The sequence below is a fragment of the Pelecanus crispus genome, chromosome 1 (assembly GCF_030463565.1).
Source record: "Pelecanus crispus isolate bPelCri1 chromosome 1, bPelCri1.pri, whole genome shotgun sequence".
In the NCBI taxonomy this organism is placed as follows: Eukaryota; Metazoa; Chordata; class Aves; order Pelecaniformes; family Pelecanidae; genus Pelecanus; species Pelecanus crispus.
Window position 1 is genome coordinate 158401184 of NC_134643.1, and position 20001 is coordinate 158421184.

General features: G+C 42.4%; 1 protein-coding gene across 1 annotated transcript in view; it reads left to right on the top strand.

Moving 5' to 3' along the window:
* The window catches only part of RASA3 (RAS p21 protein activator 3), a 142027-nt gene that overhangs the window by 59594 nt on the left and 62432 nt on the right, over window positions 1-20001 (top strand). Inside the window, exon 4 of the mRNA XM_075727066.1 lies at window positions 6316-6410. Within this exon, the coding sequence (XP_075583181.1) occupies window positions 6316-6410 (95 nt within the window). The remainder of the gene's footprint in view (window positions 1-6315; window positions 6411-20001) is intronic.

Consider the following 20001-nt stretch of genomic DNA (forward strand, 5'->3'; position numbering starts at 1 on the left):
GCAGTACTTGACTTCTCTCAGCAGTATCAGATGTTAAACAGTCTCTGTCTGGTTTATGCCTCGCTTGAACTAAGCAAAGACTGGGACTGTAAAGAAGATGCCATAGCGGTGGCTTCTGGTGGCCGTACCTGGAAGGGGCTGGTGATGGGAGGGGATGAAGGAGATAGTTTTTCAGTGCACCAGCATGCTTAGCGTCCTGGTGCCTACTGTAAGACAGACAACAGTGACCACAAGTCTAGGTTTTAGGACTGCTCTTGCATTGCCACCAGCCACGGGCTATAAGGCCATTTTAAGGGCCCAGAGAGAAGCTGGCAGAGAATTGATACCAGAGGTGTGGTTGGGTAAGGTTGTTTTTTTGTTGTTGTTGTGGTGGGGTTTTTTGTTTTGTTTTGCCCCCCCCCCCCCCCCCTTAACTGGAAGAAAAGTAGAGTAGAAATTGCAATGTAAGCCAGGCAAGATCTTAAGCATTGTGGCCACCAAAACTGCCCTGATAGAGGATAGTCCATGCAATGCTGCAACTTTCTTTTTTTAAGGATAGAAGCTATGTCTTATCCACAGCCTACTTTTCTCTGCCTTATTATCCAAGACAAATCCTACAAAAGGGAAAAATTGGTTTCATAAGTGATAGTATGTTTGGACTAGGTATTAAAAAAGCAGACAAAACTGGGGTCATGAATATAGTATACCTCAGTACTCTCTGTAGGATGCACCGCTGCTGTGCTGGAAGTGTTCTGCCGTTGTTGCCACTAACTCTTACCCATGGTAGCAAATGGTCTAGTAGTGCTTGTGCTTCATGGTGTACTGCACAGGAGCTGGGAGGGAGCCATTCTGCTGCATCTAAGGCTCTGAAGCTGTATGTTGCCCCTAATTCTCATCCTTATCTTTCTAATCCTCAAGTAGGGAGATTGCTTGTTTCAATCTTTTTCCGTGTTATGGGGAGGGGTGAGTGAATTTGTACTATTCTTGAACAAGGCAGGCATTTAGCCCTTTTTGTTTTGCAGAGTTTCTGTGCTTTTATTTGATGACAAATAACCTTTCAAATAGATAATTATAAAATTCCAGGTAGTCTGGAACAGTAGCGGTTGGAGCTTCTTGGTTGGAAATTTCAAGGTAATTGACATTTCATAAGGCTTTCACAGCCTAAAACGTTGATTAAAATTGATTCTTATTTGTCCTTAGTCTTTGCAGCTATTGCAAATTACTCTCCTTCATATCAGTTATTTTAAATTAATTCACTGATATAGTATGTCTGTGCAGTTAATATACTAGCATAAAGCAACTGCTGAACTAGCTTCCATGTCCTCTTACCACGTAATATTGCAGCACATAGGAGGCAAAGTAGTCTCTGCTCAGAGCTGAGAGAAGACTGAATTAATTAGGCATTTGGGGCCTTTTAACATGTGACTCAGACCTAACTAACTCTTTGCTATAAATTAACTATACTGCAGTCAGTGTTAATGGAGTATGTTGTATTAAAAATATTACATTATATTGCTTTGGCTCACTTGGCAACAATATGTGAAGTTCTGTGGTTTTCACTATGCAAGTATTCCAAGATAAAGATAACTTAAAAGATACAAAAGCTCCTGAAATGCTCTGGTTCTGGGGTTCTGTAAAATAACTGTTGGATCATTTTTCAGGTAGAGCCTTATGCCCTTTTAAAATTACAAACTCCTGTCCTATTGCTGTCTGACTTCTTTTTCGGTAAACGAATATACCTTCTACTGATCTAGCATTTGACATAAACATTCACATGTCTCAGCTGTGAGGCAAACACTCTGCAAACTGGCAAATGAGTATTAAAAGGTGAGATGTAATCCTCAAACTAGTGCCTAATCCTTTTGTCACCAACAGGTAGTCCAGACAGAAGGTAGTTGTGACTGGATGGAGAACACCTGAGCCAAATTATCAACTCTGTTAGTCTTTGTACAGAAATGTTAGACCCTGAATTAACAAGCCCAGGCACATCCAGGGACAAACTAATGGGCTGCATAGGCTTGCCTGGGAAGAGCTTTTGAAACTCCAGCAAGGGCTGGGCACCGAGGGTGCAGTGCTTCCACACACGCTTTCCCAAGCGGTGTAGCCAGAAATCCCTACTCATCTCTGTTGCATATTTCTGTTCTGTGCCTGAATTATTGACCACCTGCTATCTTCTATTTTCTAGCAGTGTTAATGTGACTCTTGAGTGGGGAAGCCGTGAAACTGGTCAGTTGAAATGATCTGTGTGTTAAAAATGCCAATGACACCTACACGTGACCCCTGAAATTTATTTCTTCCTCCCTTCTCCTCCCCCAGAATGTTTATTTTCATTGTTCAGTGTTTTTTGGTTTGGATCAGTTTCCTCGACAGCGTCTAGTACAGCATGCCATAGGGACAGGGGTGCATGGGTGGGGAAAGTAGGAGGCTTTTAAACCACTTTGCACCAGGGATCGTAAAGAAGAATTTGCACCCTTAGGACTGTCCAGGCCATAGGTAGTAACTTCATTTGCCTGTGAGCTGGCCGCATGTTTGAAATAATAGGTTGTTGGTAGATTATTTTTTTTTCCCTAAAGAGGGATTCAACAGAAGGAAGGGGTTAGGTGTGACGTGGCACATCTTTGTTTTGAACACAGGGCTTAGGATTTGAATGTGCCAGTGAAGATCTGTTCAGGCTGAACTGGGGGGAAGTAGGGAAATTGCTACCGTATGGGTGAAAACCAGGCAGGAGTGTGTGGGGTTTCCCCACCCTCCCCCAACCTGAGGTCCTGGTGAATGTCAGACTTCAGAAAGAAATTAGTTGAGATGAGAAGAATGCTTTTGCCTCCTCGCTGCTGGTCTTATTGCTGAGATTCTAACTTTTTAAAATGTAACTAAACTAAGTTTTGTAATTATATCTTATACTGTTCAGCATGCTCTGCTGTTTCCTGCCTCCTCCCGTACAGTGTCTAAAAGCTAAACAGACCCAGACTCTGTGGCCTGGGGCGGCTCTGAGGAAACCAGCAGGAGTGGCTGGGCGCCTCAGGTGCAAGTTTTGGAGTCTCTCGCTGCTGCCTGGCAGCCACCCAAGTCTTGAGAAAGAGCACAGGACAGTGGGCTGGAGTTTGGGAGCATGCTGAAGAACCACAAAGAGGAAAATGTCCTGCAAATGAGTGGTGGTAAACCTTTCTGACCTCTTGCGTCAGGTTTCTCTTCAAGGAGAATTGTAGGCCCTTATCATGTAGTGTCAGGTCAAATGACAGGTGCCAACAGCTTGTGATTATTGGCCTAGGTTTAACCGAGTTCTGGCGAGGCTAGAAGTTGTTTGAGCCAGGTCATATGTAGGTCAGCTGGTGGCAGAGCAGCCAGTGACTGTATAGAGGAGGGCAGGACCTGAGCCGTGCTCAGCACCTGCGCTGTGCCTTAAGTGGGCCTGGTGATGAGGGGGCGGCAGCGTGCGGGTTGGCTGAGCATATGGACATGGCCGGTACAGGTGAAGAGTTATAAACAAAAGCTGTGCAGGGTGCTCCTGTACACAGAGAATTGTTTAACAGGGCAGATCAAACAATCTGCCCTATCAGTAATAGAACTTTTTATATGCTTAGACTAGCCAAAGTGTAGGCCCTTTTATTTTTTTACTCTCCTATCCCTCCTCCCTGGTTTTTTTTTCCCAGTAGATTTTTTTTTTTTTCCTCTGTGGATCATTTGGTATACAGTGAAAAACCCTGGATTCCAGCCAGCCCAGTCAATAAGTTTCACTCATTAAGATGACTTGCTTGTGTGCAGAGCAAACAGTGCTGTTCAAACAGTTTCCTAATCAAAACAGTTGTACCACTGTGTTAACCCTCTTGGAGCTGGAGGTGTGTACCATTGCCTCTGAACACTTTGTGCTGCAATTATGCGCTGACTATGCTGTCAGACCCATCTGGGTTATCTTGCCCTCCTTGATACAGAGAGCAGTGGGACTCCCTGCTGAAAGAGGGGACAGTTATAACACCATTTATGCTACGTACAGGTGTGGATGTTGGTAAAATTGTCCTTGAATTTTCCGCAAGGACATTCCCCGCAAGGATGGTGACTGCGAATGAGACTGATTGAAAGATATGGGTGACGGTGTTTGGGAAATGCATGCTACGCTGCGGTTGGGTGGAGGGTTTTTGCAAGACATTAAAGGGTACAGTGAGGATAGCAAGCAGTGAAAAGTAAACAATTTTGAATGAGGTCCAAAGCAATTATTGGAAGGTCACACATTTAAATTACTCTCTCAAAATATTTTAGAGAAACGAGATTGCCCAGAAACTGCTGTGGTTGAAGAATAGAAGTAGAAGCTTTGAAAACACACAGCCATCATTACAGAGACTCTCAGCAGTGTAACTTGGTGCCCTCTGTTCAGCGCAGTTCAGATGTCTTATTTACCTTTTCTGCCATGTTATTTTATAGGTTTGTGTAATTTAATTACTGCTTTTCTAAGAAATTTCAAGTCTCTTGCTCAGCATATCCAATAAAAAGCCTGTTTATGAATCTGCCTCGTTAATCTCTAGTTTAATGTTTGCCAGGAGATGGATCTGGTATTCTCTAAAGGACAAGCAGGGGGAGGAGAGCACTGAGGGCAGAATGAGCAAGACTTGGGAGTAATGGGTCAGTGGCTCTCTGGAAGCCAGAGCAGAAACCCTGGTGGATGCTGCAGAGGGCAGTTGTGGAAGGATGGCAGAGTAATTTAGAAACTGGGACTGGAAATCTGGAAATCGTCACCAGAAGCAGCCTGAGGGTGACAAAAGAATGTAGCTGCAGCAAGATACACAGAGCAGCCCAGCAAACAGGAGGGCTGGGTGGAGCCATCCAACAGCAGCTAAAGGAAAAGGCCAAAATTTGAGGGAACACTGGGGGTGTAATAACTTACTGTTGGGACTTTAGTAAGCTTTTAAATTTCAGAAGGGAGAATACTATGTGTCTGCCATTTTCATAGTCTTCCATCGTGGATTTTTTGGGTGTGGGTGTTGGTTTTTTTTGTTTGTTTGTTTGTTTGTTTGTTTTTTTCTTTTTGGTAAATGTGTTCTGTTAATATTTGCAGGGATAATCTATTACTGACTTCTGGCCAAACTGCATGGGTTTGGGAAGCCTTGGAAATCCCCCCACTAAGACTGTGTCCATCGGTATATTTTATCTAGCAGGGTTTGCATGAAGAAAGTCTGTGTTTCTGTAGCAAAGCAGTGTTTGCAAGCTGTATGTGAGCACCTCGCTCTAGCAGAGAAAGTCTGCTACCAAACCACATTGCCAAAAGAACAGTTTTCTTGAGCCTCGTGAATGTCTCTGACTGTCCTGGATTCTTTCATTTTGAACATGCTGCTTTGCTCAGTGCCTGCGGAACCATCCAGCCCAAAGCTGCTTTCTGAGGATCACGTGCTCCTCAGGCATGCCATGCTCTGCTTTGTATATACAAAGAAAGACACTTGGAAAAAGTTTTATTGCCCCTCAGAGAGTGCTTTACATAATGCCTGAGAGACCGGGCAAGATAAAAGTTTCAGCTTTACGTATATATTAGCCCTCAGCATGCATGTACATTAGTTCATAGCATGGAACTGGCTGCTGTTGCCATAACTACCAAAACAGCTAATTTGGTAGGGGTGAGGTGACGTTAAAAAGGTGAGAGGAAAAGCTCTAGTGGGGTTGTGTTTGGTTTGGTTTGGTGGGGTTTTTTTTTTTTTGTTTGGTTCCCTGCCCCCCCCTACAGTCAGGGGTAGTGCTTGGCTCTGGGTGGCAGAATGCAAACTCTGCAAGATTTGAGTGAGGGAGGTAGGTCAACAGGGCCTTAAAATGCAGATCTGAGAATCTGCTGTGACTTGACATCTCTAGTTGTTGCCCTTCTACAAAAATATATAGTGAAAAACCTCATCCTAAAATATTGTCAGCAATGACACCATGCATGGAACTTTCTTTTGGGATTGTTATAGACACCTGCCTCAAAAATCAGAAACAAACAAACAACCCCCCTCTCTTAACAATTCTAGAGCTTTTCTTCCTGCAAGTTAAATTATCATGTTGAAGAAGTAATGATGGTATTTTTACTACAAGCATACTTACAAAGCTCATCTACAGATCCCAGTGCTTCAGTCTGTTAGGTGAGTATGACATTAGGAATTTTAAAGTCTTTCACAATAGGAAGTGGAAAAAGCTGCTCATCAGAAAGAATTATGTATTGTGTAAAGAAGTATGCCCTGAAGAAATCTTTCCTTGCTCTGAAACCTTTCTTGAATAGGACAGTCCTTCAATCATTGTTTTAAAACTTGTTTGTGATGGAAATGTACTTTGTGGGATCTATAGCATGTCTTAAACCATGCTTCTGGTTTGCTTTATTTCCAGGAAAGGTAGCTATACAGAAAGAAGATCTGCAGAAGTACCATAACAGAGACACCTGGTTTCAACTCCAGCATGTTGATGCTGATTCAGAAGTACAGGTGAGATTATCTTGGCAAAGGAGTATCTGTAACAGGTCCATGGCAGCTTTATGGGTTCCACAGCTCTAGGACAGATGTGTTGCTTCCCTACAAAAAGGAAGCATTGCTCATTGGTATGGTTTAGGTTTTAGTGATATTTGCAGCTTGTGTGTGTAGGGTGAATTACGAGTGTGCGTAAATCAATGGGGCTCAGATTCTGCCTGCAGAAATAATTAAAACTATGTGAACTATCAGGGTCACTGATATAAGGAGGGGTGTGGTTATCTCAATTATCGAATAACTTCAAAACCCTATAAATAACTGTTGATTCTTCAGGGAGCAGAGCCAGCTTGAAATAGTATCTGCAGGTACTGTTTTAAATAATTATGTAGGCAGGTTGTCATAGGAAGGCAACAAGTACATCTCGGGGAGGGGGGGGGGGGGGACCCAAACATTTCTTGCCAGATTTCTAGGCCCTGCTCCAAACTGTGGGAATGCTAATAATTGTATCACTTCAGCTCCACTTAGAGTTTGATACTTTGCAGATTTTGGTACACAGTGAGACTTCTCTTCTTTTTGTACTTAGCCTCTTTTGATGCAGATGCTATTTTCTATTACAATATTAGGTCTTGTGAAAACAGTCATTATAACAATGCAAGAAATTAAAATGATGTAGCAGGATATTAAGTCAATATAAACCAGCACAACATTTGCTGGAAAGCATGTTCTTGGTTTGTAATTGTCTGCATAGTTTATCACTTCTGCTGTTTGTATCTTTATAAAAGCCCAACTGTTAAAAGCTGTTGCTGGGCTCCATGATATGCGTTTATTACAACTAGTGTAAATATGAACAGCACTCTGTTTTTATCCATTTACTTAGACGTTCCACAGCCTTTATGTTAAGGAGTCTGCAAGAGGGCTTTGTTTTCCAGCAAAGTGGGAGCAGATCAGTAAATATTTTGTACAAATTCTTATGCAAGTGAAGGTAGCCAAATGCAGGAGTATTTCCGTGTTTGTATTTTTTTTCACATTTGTGGTATCTCAGTTGTATCTTTTTTTAAACACCTATTTTTTCATTTATAAGAGAAAAAAGAATATTTGTGTTAATGATAAGTATTTATGCAATGTTACTCAGTTTCTCCTCCACATTTAAGGAAAATAAGAAATTTTAAGTATCTAACATTTGCAGTGAATCGTAAAATACTAGTAGTCAAAAAGCAATGGTAATGTGCCAACTGTCCGTTTTATCATTCTAGCAGTTGTCCCCATTGGCCACATAATCTAGTGGATTAAACAGTGAGCCATGTGCCAGGGAACTCCTGCATCTTACTTCTGTTTTTGTCGGCCAGTGGCCTTAATACTATTTTCCATCTTGCATAACTAAATAACCATGAAGCGCTCTACATCACAGCACTGTATTGAGGTAAGCTACTGTCACTACCACACTTTGAATTACAGTGAGCATAACTGTCAGAAAGAATGTGACTTGCTTGAGGTCGTACAAGTCAGAATGAGGAATTAAAAAAGAAAACCCAACAAAAAAACCCCCAGCCCCAGCGCCCCCCCCCCGCCCCCAACCCCCAAGTATCAAAGAGACCGGGTTTCTAATTAATTCTTTCTAATTCATTAGGCCATAGAATTGTTTAGGTTGGAAAAGACCTTCAAGATCATCCAGTCCAACCATTAACCTAACACTACCAAGTCCACCACTAAACCAATTCAGGGTAGAGTAGCAATTTCATGTTTCCTGGCTTCATGGATGGATTATTTCTTAATGAGAGTAAAACTAGAATAGAATCATTAAGGTTGGAAAGGACCTCTAAGATCATCAGTCCAACCATCAACCCAACACCACCATGACCACTAAACCATGTCCCAAAGTGCCACGTCTACCCGTTTTTTGAACACTTCCAGGGATGGTGACTCCACCACCTCTCTGGGCAGCCTGTTCCAAGGCTTGACTACCCTTTCCGTGAAGAAATTTTTCCCAATATCCAATCTAAACCTCCCCTGGCACAGCTTGAGCCCATTTCCTCTCGTCCTGTTGCTTGTTACTTGGGAGAAGAGACCAACACCCACCTCACTACAACTTCCTTTCAGGTAGCTGTAGAGAGCGATAAGGTCTTCCCTCAGCCTCCTCTTCTCCAGGCTAAACAACCCCAGTTCCCTCAGCCGCTCCTCGTAAGACCTGTGCTCCAGACCCTTCACCAGCCTTGTTGCCCTTCTCTGGACACGCTCCAGCACCTCAATGTCCTTCTTGTATTGAGGGGCCCAAACCTGGACACAGTATTCCAGGTGCGGCCTCACCAGTGCCGAGTACAAGGGGACAATCACCTCCCTGCTCCTGCTGGCCACACTATTCCTGATACAGGCCAGGATGCTGTTGGCCTTCTTGGCCACCTGGGCACACTGCTGGCTCATGTTCAGCTGGCTGTCAACCAACACCCCCAGGTCCTTTTTGGCCAGGCAGCTTTCCAGCCACTCTTCCCTAAGCCTGTAGCGTTGCATGGGGTTGTTGTGACCCAAGTGCAGGACCCAGCACTTGGCCTCGTTGAACCTCATACAGTTGGCCTCGGCCCATCAGTCCAGCCTGTCCAGGTCCCTCTGCAGGGCCTTCCTACCCTCGAGCAGATCGACACTCCCACCCAGTTTGGTGTCATCTGCAAATTTGCTGAGGGTGCACTCAATCCCCTCATCCAGATCGTTGATAAAGGTATTAAACAAGATTGGCCCCAAAACTGAGCCCTGAGGAACACCGCTCGTGACTGGTTGCCAACTGGACTTAACTCCATTCACCACTACTCTCTGGGCTCGGCCACCCAACCAGTTTTTTACCCAGTGAAGACTACGCCCATCCAAGCCATGAGCTGCCAGCTTCCTTAGGAGAATGCTGTGGGAGACGGTATCAAAGGCTTTACTGAAGTCCAGGTAGATGACATCCACAGCCTTTCCCTCATCCACCAGGTGGGTCACCAGGTCATAAAAGGAGATCAGGCTGGTCAAGCAGGACCTGCCTTTCATGAACCCATGCTGGCTGGGCCTGATCCCCTGGGTGACCTGCACATGCCCGTTGAGCGTACTCAAGATGAACCTCTCCATAATCTTCCCCGGCACCGAGGTCAGGCTGACAGGTCTGTTGTTCCCCGGATCCTCCTTCTGGTCCTTCTTGTAGTTAGGTGTCACAGTGGCAAGCCTCCTGTCATCAGGGACCTCCCCTGTTAACCAGGACTGCTGATAGATGATGGAAAGTGGCTTGGCAAGCTCCTCTGCCAGCTCCCTCAGTACTCTCGGGTGGATCTCATCTGGCCCCATAGACTTGCGAGTGTCCAGGTGGCATAGCAGGTCATTAACTGCTGCCTCCTGGATTATGGGGGCTCCATTCTGCTCCCTGTCCCTGTCTTCCAGCTCAGGGGGCTGAATACCCTGGGGATAACTGGTCTGGCTATTAAAGACTGAGGCAAAGAAGGCGTTAAGTACCTCAGCCTTTTCCTCATCTTTGGTGACAGTGTTCCCCCCTGCATCCAGCAAACGATGGAGGTTCTCCTTGGCTCTCTTTTTGTTGTTAATGTACTTGTAAAAACATTTTTTATTATCTCTTACAACAATGGCCAGATTGAGTTCTAGCTGGGCTTTTGCCTTTCTAAGTTTCTCCCTGCATGACCTAACAAGATCCATGTAGTCTTCCTGAGTTGCCCGCCCCTTCTTCCAAAGGTGGTAGACTCTCCCTTTTATCCTGAGTTTCAGCAAAATCTCCCTGTTCAGCCAGGCTGGTCGTCTTCCCCGCCGGTTGGTCTTACGGCACATGGGGACAGCCCGTTCCTGCTCCCTTAAGACTTCCTTCTTGAAGAATGCCCAGCCTTCCTGGGCCCCTTTGTCCTTTAGGACTGTCTCCCATGGGACTTTCCCAAGCAGCATCCTGAACAGGCCAAAGCCTGCCCTCTGGAAGTCCATGGTAATGGTTTTGCTGCCATGATACAAAAGAAACTGGGTGACCGTGATAAGCCTGTATTGGACTTTCCCTTACTGTGTGCAAAGCCTGAAAACATCCAGGTTTGAAGCAGACCATTCAGCCCCGTCAAACTGAAAACCGGTTTAAAAGCAATGGATTATAGAAATATTAGTGATCTTGGGTGCCGTGGTTCTCAGATGCTCAGTTCTGGGGCACATTTGGCCTCATTTTTCAGAACAGAAGGACTGATCTGAAATTAAGGATAATACCATGGTGTTCTTGCATCAGAAATGTTATTTTGAGCCATCTATCTGAAGTTTAATGAGTAGAATTAAAATTTGTTCTTGACATGGTTTGGACTTCACTTGTATGAGTTCCAGAAATGGTACAAATTTTCAAATGGTGATACTGTTTTCTGTCTTCATACATAGAGAGGGAATAGTAGATGATGATGAGATTTCCCTCTTTTTTTGCAAGTGCAAAATAATACAACAAACGAATAGAATTCTAGTGTTAATGGAATTTGAGTGGATTTCTTAATATTTTGTGCTGTTTTCTCAAATTTTATTCATAAGCTATAACTCTTAAGTATTCTGATGCTGTACAAAATAAATAAACCTACATATTTAAAAAAATAAAAATGTAAGTGCTAATGTTGTATAGCTCCATCAGGCATAGTTGTCAAGGTGTTTAGCTTGAGGCTTTGCATTCAGTTTTATGGTTTTCCAATGTTGCTAATTCTTACTGTCTTACATAAGATGTTTTGTATTGTTAGAAGTGCAAGGTGAGATTATGACTTGGTAAACTTTATGGCAGATAAGGATGTTACTGACAGCAGAACTACGTTAATCGTCAGCCTACACAGATATGAGCATTATTGTCACATGCTTTAATGCCACATCCATTTATTGCTTGACAGCAAGATGTGCCGGAGTCCAGCATGATTGCTCATCTTGGAAAAAAAAGATGAGGGAATTGTCCATCTAGGCTAAAAGCTGCTAAGAGACCTGCAATCTCGCCACCACTGATGCTGTTCGGTGTGGTGCACAGTCCCATGTGAAGCAGTACAGGTGCTGCGCAGCTGCTCAGCCCACAGATGCAGATCGGGCATTACCCACCCACATGCCCTTTGTGGTTTTGGTTCATCATTTGGTCTAGCAAACTGGCTTGTTGAGATAATCAGCATAATCAGGTGCACCTGAATTTCCCTTCATCTGAGTGGGTGGGTAACAGTAGCCATCAGAACACAGCGCTGTGTCATTCAGAAATGGACTGTAATTGCCCCTTGAGGTTGACAGGCTTTTATTCTGTTGGTAAATCAATGCCCCCACATCTAACTGGCTGGTTTTGCTCTCACTAGTTTGAAAATAATATCTTGCATAGTCTGCTATGGTCCTGTCAGTGTATACCCTGAATGCTGTTTAGATACAGCCTGGGTGATGAAACTGTTGTGCTGTGAGTGGTTTAAGTTCAAACTGCTCTGTGGAGAACAAATTATTAAACTCCAGCAAAATTGTGTTTGTGTTTGGCATACAAATGATTTCTGAATATTTCCTTTTTAAATATACGAAAACATGTTAAGTATTATCAAGAAGATGTATTATACAGAGTGTAGAATGAAACTTGACAGCAGCTGTTAAATGCATAATTCATGGCTTAACTTTCCAGACTGGAAAACTTGTTGTGAAAGTATGAAGCTGTAACCCAGGGTGGGTTTGTGCAGATTTAGTTGAAGGAATTTTAAGTTCCCATCTTCTGATGGAGCCTGTCTGCTCCTCAGTGGGATGTTACTATGCCCAGAGCTAAATATGCAGTGTCTGACAATACAAGTGCTCAAACATTTCAGTGGAAAGTAAACCAGGAATTGAGCGATTACTGAAAATGGTTTAACTTTTGCATTGAAATAGACTATGAACAATCAAGCAGCCTCAGCTGGAGGGGAGGGACTAGCAACAGAAGACAACTTTCTAAGCTGTTTGAAGTCAGTAAGAACATGACGCTGCACACTTTCCATGGGATATGTCTCTTTTCTACTAGTCATTTGTCTTTCAGGACCTGCTTATAGTCTCTTTCTCATGCTTTTTGTGAACCGGAAGCAAACATTGCCATGCTATTGTGTGTACGTCTCTCTTGATTCACAAATGTTTGCCTTTCCTTCACATGCTGAAGTTGACCCAATAGTAACTAATTCAGATATTTGCCTGGGGCTGTACATGACAGATGCTCTCAGTGGTTCATGTGTTCGCAGGGGAATTTAAGCCCAAGTGCACATGCAATCTTTAAAAGGCCCTTCCCGTTTTTGAGTTGTTTTCCCCTTCATTTTTTTTTCACAGTAGCTTCAGCCCTGCATAGTTCAAGTCCGTTTTGTGAACTTTGAGCTTTGCAACCCAAATACCCTTTGTGCGCATGTAATCAGTGAAGCACATGCGATCTTTAAAAGGCCCTTCCCGTTTTTGAGTAGTTCCCACCCCCCCTTCTTTTTTTTCAGAGTAGCTCTAGCCCTGCATAGTTCAAGTCTGTTTTGTGAAGTTTGAGTTTTGCAACCCAAATACCCTTTGTGTGCATGTAATCAGTGAAGTGGTTAAAGATCCAGAGACACTCTGATTAATATCAAAACACAGCAGCATGCTCCAGACCATCTAGTCTGTATATGTCAAAGCAGGGGATAAATGCAAGGAGAGTTTGATCATTCTGACATGTTTTCCTGTGCGGGTTCTTGCTTGAAAAGTTCCCCTTTTCAAGTGTGCTTTAAGTTACTTCCTCCACAGCACTGACAAATGTGAAATGGTCATGTTCTCTTACAGCTGAGTTCTCAGTATTAAATGACAGAGTGCTTTTCCAAAGCCAGTCATGCTCAAGGTCTTATGTAAAACTCATTGTTGGGTGTGAAAAAATCTGACATAAAAACTTGAAAATTGCTCATTTCCCCTTCCTCCTCATAAGAACTTTGATGTGCCTGAAACATATCTATTTGGCTATCAACTTTAAAAAAAAAATGCATGTGAAGGGCAGATAACCAACACTAAGGAAGCAAATTGTCTCACATTTTAACCTTCTGTACTCAAAGCTTTGTGCAAAAGATTTACTGATGTTAAGAAAAATACTTTCTTCAGACACCAAAAGCCCTTCCTTTTCCTTCCACCACATTAGCATTTTTCCTACACAGACCTTTGATTATTGTTAATTAAACATGCCTGTTCTTGAGTATGGACTGATAGGAGTGTCAGATGGTGGACTATACCTCATTAGTAGAAAACATTACTTACAGGTAGAGATAAAATCCTTTTGTCATGCTGGAAATCACTGCTGGCTCTGAAATGCTTCCTGTATATTAGCTAGAAGAATACATCCAGGGCACTCTGCACTGCTCAGAAAACCTCTCCTCCTTTGTCAGTGCCTTCCCATTGAAAGCAGAATCTGTATCCCAATGTTGGGCTTCATGAATGAAATCCTGGCCTTGCCAGGGTGGGATTTTTGCCATGACTTCAGCAGAGCCAAGGTTTCACTACAAGCTTTTGAATTAGCACTCCTCCATTCAGTCCTGTGTGACACTTAAGAGAAGTTTATCCCAGATCTGCAGAGGAAGCTGGAAGTGTGTTACTCTGTTTTTTTTCTTTCTCCCTACCTTCATAATATTGTGGAAGTTGCCATGGTCTCTCCCATATCTGCCTGCCTCCTGTTCGGTATAAATCACTGCTTTTTATGTATGTAGAGCAAATAGTGTTGAACTGGAATGGCTCTGATGCCAATTGTTATTTTTCTTAAGAATATGGGTTTGCAGATAAACTAGGTTGAGCAAATTGTCTTTAGGAGCAACTATATACCACTGTTTCACTCCAGTGACTGACAGAATTATCTAGTCTATTAAACAGTTAAGAGCATTGAACGCCCACTGTCCAGCACTGACATTAACTATCTTTGTGTAGGTATTTAAATGCTTCTAGTGTGAAGATGAGTTACTGATGCATTTTGTATAACCTACTGTAAGCATGGGTATATGCAAATTGTAAAAAGAAGAAGCTGCTTCCAGGTTTGGTATCAGCTTTCCACCACACAGGAAATAAATGGGTGTTACCCTCTGTTTTATGAACAGTGGCTTTTAGGTTTCTCTCTTCTAGTTGTTTTGGAAAGAGATGAAATCTCTCTTTTGATAGGGTGAGAAGATTCTCAAGGCTACATGCTTACCGACAAAATTATTTCAGAGAACTGAATCATGTGTCAACAATGGTAAATAATTTTTGTGATAAATGCAAAGACCAGTTTTTGACCAGATCCTGCCTTGTGGCAAGACTTCTTCTCTATGCGAATGTAGGAGTGCAGTATTCAGACTTATCAGTGCAAAGGGGTAAGACAGTCTATCTGGTTTTGGTCTGTTACTTTTAAAAAGCTAGTCTGTAACATGGCATGTGGTGAGGAGCACCTACTGCTGAATAATAAATTTACCTTATTTCAAAATAACATACCTGGATTCTGTATCCAAAACATAACTTGTCTGGGGAAATGAAAGCCAGGTGGCTTTCATTTACAATATCTACATATTGTATTGCATCAAAGTATTTGAGAGGAAAACATGACTAATGGTAAGGATTTTGACCATATGGAGGTATTCTTCCTCTAGAGAAACAGGAAGGCTAACGTGCCATTTGAAGACGTTTGCCAGTTACTGAGCAATTCTGACACACTTGCACATACGGAGACCAAGCAGACATCAGTTCTGCTTTGCCTAGCATTTATGAATCCATGCAGTGTTCATTAGAGCTGTTGCACTTTCCTCAGCGATAGGCTGAATTTTGTTCCAGATTCCTGTGTGCCGCACTGTGGTCCAGCACACAGGCTGTGATCTGGAGCATGATCCTTAGACCTTTCCCAGCTGCCTGCTGCCCTCTGCTAAAGGAAGGAGCAGCAGTTACAGCAGCAAATGTAGACAGCAAACTCTTTCTCCTGCTCTCAAACCTGCTGTGAGGCTGTGACCTTATGTGGGACTGCTGATAATACTGCAGGGCTGGATTTACCTAAAGCAGTGGCTGCACCCTTGGCCTTTCCTCTCCCTCTCCCTTATGGGCAGTGTTTAGTGAGCCCTTAGAGTTTGGGTCAGTTTTATTGTTTGCTTTTTAGCTTTACCAGTGCCAGAAAGTGACATCTTGGAAAGTTGCCTAAGAGGGTTTCAAAGTAGACAGGATCTGTCTAATAACATTTGCTATATCCTGAAATAAAATTTGGAAAGACAGAGAGAACAACAGCACAGGTTTTCCCATAGTTTGGAGTGGTCTGTGTGCAGCGCCAAGTTCTTCTAATGCTTCTTTCTTCAGACAACTTGCAGCAAGGGAAAGTAAACTAACACACCAGGGGTATCACAATCCTAAATCTGAGACTCCAAAACAATGAGGTGGAGGCATTAGTCATGGGCTGTTGTTCATGTCACCTGCTTAGCTTAGTCCTCTCCTACAACCTGTTCCCGTTAGATCTCTTCCCTCCTCCGTCTCCAGGAGCTGGGGTGAGGCTGCCTGCAGTCACTCTGTACCAGCAGGAGTAAAGAGTAAAGAGACGAAGGTGGGTGTCAGTCCCCCTTTCCACACTCCTGAGCAATGAGCAGAGTTGAGCTGAGCTGCAGAGCTGATGAGGTTTGGGAACTGTGCTGGGATAAGGGTCCCCATGTGGGATACATGTTTGGAAAACTTCCATGCAGAGGTACTCCCACCTTGGAGGGGAAAGTCCCTAGCAAAATTGGGTAGGCTAGTGAGGAGTAGAGTGGTGAGTGATCACAAACCTCTTGTCCAGCAGGTTTAATAGTGGACAAATACCTTTTTTAGGAGTTTTTGTGATATCAGTTAGTAAGCCCTATATGTATATGAAGATAATTGACTTGATTATTAAATATTCAAGTAAGCGGATTGTGTATTTTCTGGTTTTGCTTAAAATTAATAGTGAAGACTTGTTCTTTTCCTTTGCTTTTAAAAAGTGAAAGATTTCTAAAAACTGTTTCACAGTAACAAAAAGGATGGAGATCTGGCTGATACTTCCTTAAAGATATGATTTAAGAGATTTGGGTAGATTTGGCTCCTGTCTTTTGAACTTAGGCAGACTGTCAGTCTTTCGTGCATTTACTAGAGCCTCAGATATAGATCACAGAGGTTCCTAGTGTTGATGTTTTTTTCATAAATCTTTCCTTGAAAAACCAGATCACATCTGTTTTGAGTTAAATCAGATGTTTCATCTGAATCTACAGTCACTGGATCATGTGGTGCGTGTCAGATTCCAGGCCAAAATGTGTGCACATAACTGCGCTCCGAAATGGCTCCCAGTGGTGTCCTGGTAACTTTGCAAACACTGCCTCTGAGGCCCACCACTTGTTCAAGGTGCTAAAAGTGCTTCATGCCAGGATGGCAGAACTTTGTTATAAGAATAACTTCAGGATAATCTCCTATCATGAGTTTTCTCCTTCAACACACTGTGTTTAAATTAAATTTAAATTGCAAATTTGAAAGTGATGGAAACATGATACAGGTAGGTAGCATTTACTTTACTACTGTTTTCTGGTGTTTCAATTCACAGTAACTCACAGCTGCATTCCAACGAGAAATGAGGTGGTTGGAGACAGGCTTTTCCTGTATCTATAACAACAGGACTTTGAGTCTGCTTTTTCTTTTCTTTACAACCTTATGATCAGTTTCAGTTTGTTTTTCAGATAACTGCATGCAGTTCTCCCTGATACCTGTTAGTGTTATGAGAATGTTAATAAGACTGGAACTTGATTCTCTTATTTTTTAGTGAAGGGGATATTTAACAAGCATAGTATAATTTTTTTCCTCAGTAAGGCCCTCTAAAAGTTTTGTTTGTTACTAATTTCCTTTTGAATACTGTCTACATCCCTACAAGAAATTGAATCTACTGATGGCTTCTGTAGTCAAGAACTGAAAAATGGAAGCTGGCTGGCCCCATTATGCAATGTTAGATGTGATTAGGAAGGACGTACGACCTATGAACCCACCCGTCCATATCAGCCGGAGTTTATGAAAAAGCAAGTGTTCAGCAGTTGAGTTGGCACTCCTTCAGCTTGTTCCTTGAAAAAGTCTTACCCTTCCAAATGTGAAGGGTATGCTAATGAGCATAGCTGCTTCTAGGAACATCCTGAAATATTTTTTTTTTTTTATGGAAATGTTTTTAGTAATTAATGCATTCTACTTCAAAATTGTCAAACCTCCAGCTGCTTCTCTGAGTTTTTTTTGTTGTGCTGAAGGCAAAAAAGCTTTATGGCCTGGGACTCATCCTAGGCTCACAGGGATTTTTGTCTGAGCAGGACCAAGCCATGGTGTTTTGGCTGTAAGACAGGGACAACATTTTTTTTTTTTACCCTGCTGCATTATCTGATCTTTTCTTTTTGTAAGTGCTGTCAGTAACTGTGCACCTAGTGCAATTGGAGGCTCTTGTTATTATCACAGTAGTTTAAATAATAAAAAAATTCATTTCTTTCTTATAAACTGTCAGTAAGTAAACATATTGGCAACTCCCTGTTTCTATGGTACACTTTATCCAGTATATGTTGACCTTTTGTTGGCTAGATTAACTGTTGATTTTATGATACTGATTTATTGCATAGTTTTCTGTCTTCCCTTTTAAAAATGGATTATCCGGTATTTTGTAAACCCAACTAATGCCATGGCTCAGGACTAAATTTATTCAGATGAATCCTTATGTTTTGCCTTACAGTATAATTGATTTGGGAAAAAGCATTCTGTTTATGTAGGAATTATATTTTCTGTGAATTAAGCCTGCAAGTATTATTGTATTTGTTGAGTTTTTAACTGGAAGTAAGGAGGTGTTCTGGGAATAGTTGTAGGGTTGCCGGTCCCGGTGATCCCATGACCTCTGTTTTGCTGTCCAAAGCTTTGAGTCACTTTTTGAGCAGCTGACCATTTTCAAAGTCTTCACGAGAAAAATGAGAGCTACAAGAAAAAATGGCTCTCAGCCCAAAAGAGGCAGGACTGCATTTTTGTGCTTAATGTAGCTGGGAAAATGTGTGAAGTACTGCTGACTTAAAAAGTTTTTTTGCAGCTTAATTTCTAAATTAGGGAGCTTCCATTTTACTCAATCTGTGTGAGATCAAGCAGCTGGGCACTGTTAGTAAGTTTGCATTCAGGCTCACCTAAGTGCATTGAAGCATTCTTTCTTTCCTGAGGGTGGTCAGTCTTGTCTTTGTTTAAGATTGGCAGAAGTACTTCTATAAAAACTTTATCTTACTTACCTGGTATTTTTCTACAAAGTGATATTTTCTCTAGAGTTTCTAAATCTCCGTTTCTGTCTCTTAATTTCTTCAAAACTTGTATTAGTGGTGATTTCCCTAGTAAAGGTAATATGCAGGATAATAACAAAGATAGCAGGAGTGTTTTTTACAGGTTCATAATAAAAATTTGTTCTCCAGAGGCTAGTGGTTTAGCTCCTGTGATAAAATATGTGACCAGTGGAAGAGAGAACAGTGAAGAGTAGGGGAAGACATAGTAAAACTAAAGCCAGAAAACAGTCCTGCTTAACCAGAATTCTTAGCTAGTTGTGTGCCTAGCCCTTGTTGTGCATGGGTACGATGAGCACTGCAGTGGTACTGAGTCTTAAAGAGGTGGGTCTATAAGTGGCTTTATGCATTTGTGCAGAGAAATCCTTCTCTTATTCATGAGGACACACTTCAGTTTGGAAGAAAATGACAGATTTTGGCATTTGCATACACTGACAGGGTGAAGGGGGATACCTGTATTGCTGAAACAGACATGAAGAATTGGGAGTCTGGCAGCCAAATGCAACTTTTGTTTTTTGCATTCTTGTTTGTTTTATTACTTTGTTTAAAATAATGCAAAACACACCTGGCAGGAGCCATCTTTTTAAACTCCCACATGTCTTTGGGTCCTTCCCTGTTCAAAATGCCAGTGAGCTGCTGTGATTCCTCTGCAACATGGGCCTTTATACAGCTTGGAGAGGTGGTCTTTCTTGTTTTCTGGATGAACACCAGTATCATCTGCCACATGTACTTGAAAGGCCTATGTTCCAGCTCTTGGACAGAAAAAACTGCTACTGAGTCAGAAGACTGAAGATATAAGTAGGTGATAGAGGTTTAAGGAGTGAAAGCATGAAATGCAGGAAAGCGTGAAGCGTGCATTCAAGATAGTGCAGAAAGAATGGTACTGAGAAAGGGGTATACAAAGAAGGGGGGAGAATGACTGTAGCAGTAAGAAACAGAATCTCTTCTAGGCTCCTTCAGGACAAGTATTCAGGCACTGACTTCAGTGCTTATACTGGTAAGTGTAAGAGGACCAGGGAATGACCTTGAATTGAACTTTTGCGTGTCCATGCTGCTTAATTGTTACTGCATTCCCTGCTCTGCTTTGGACTGCTTTCACCAGCTTTTGTCCTGACAAATCTGCTGTAGAGGAAGTCGATCTTAACAGTGTAGGTGCAATTTAAGGCCAGGGTTTGGTCTTCACTCTCCTCTGTTACGCAGGATGGACATCCTCATAGAGCAGGAGGTTGCTGTAACTAGTCAGAAGAGACAGGAAAGTCTCTGGCAAGAGTTTTGCCCACGTGCTAAAAGAGGAAAGGACAAATCTGGAAGATCTTATGAAAGGGGTGGCAACAGACTTTTGTATGAATTGGGGTGGATCTGAGTCAAAGACGACA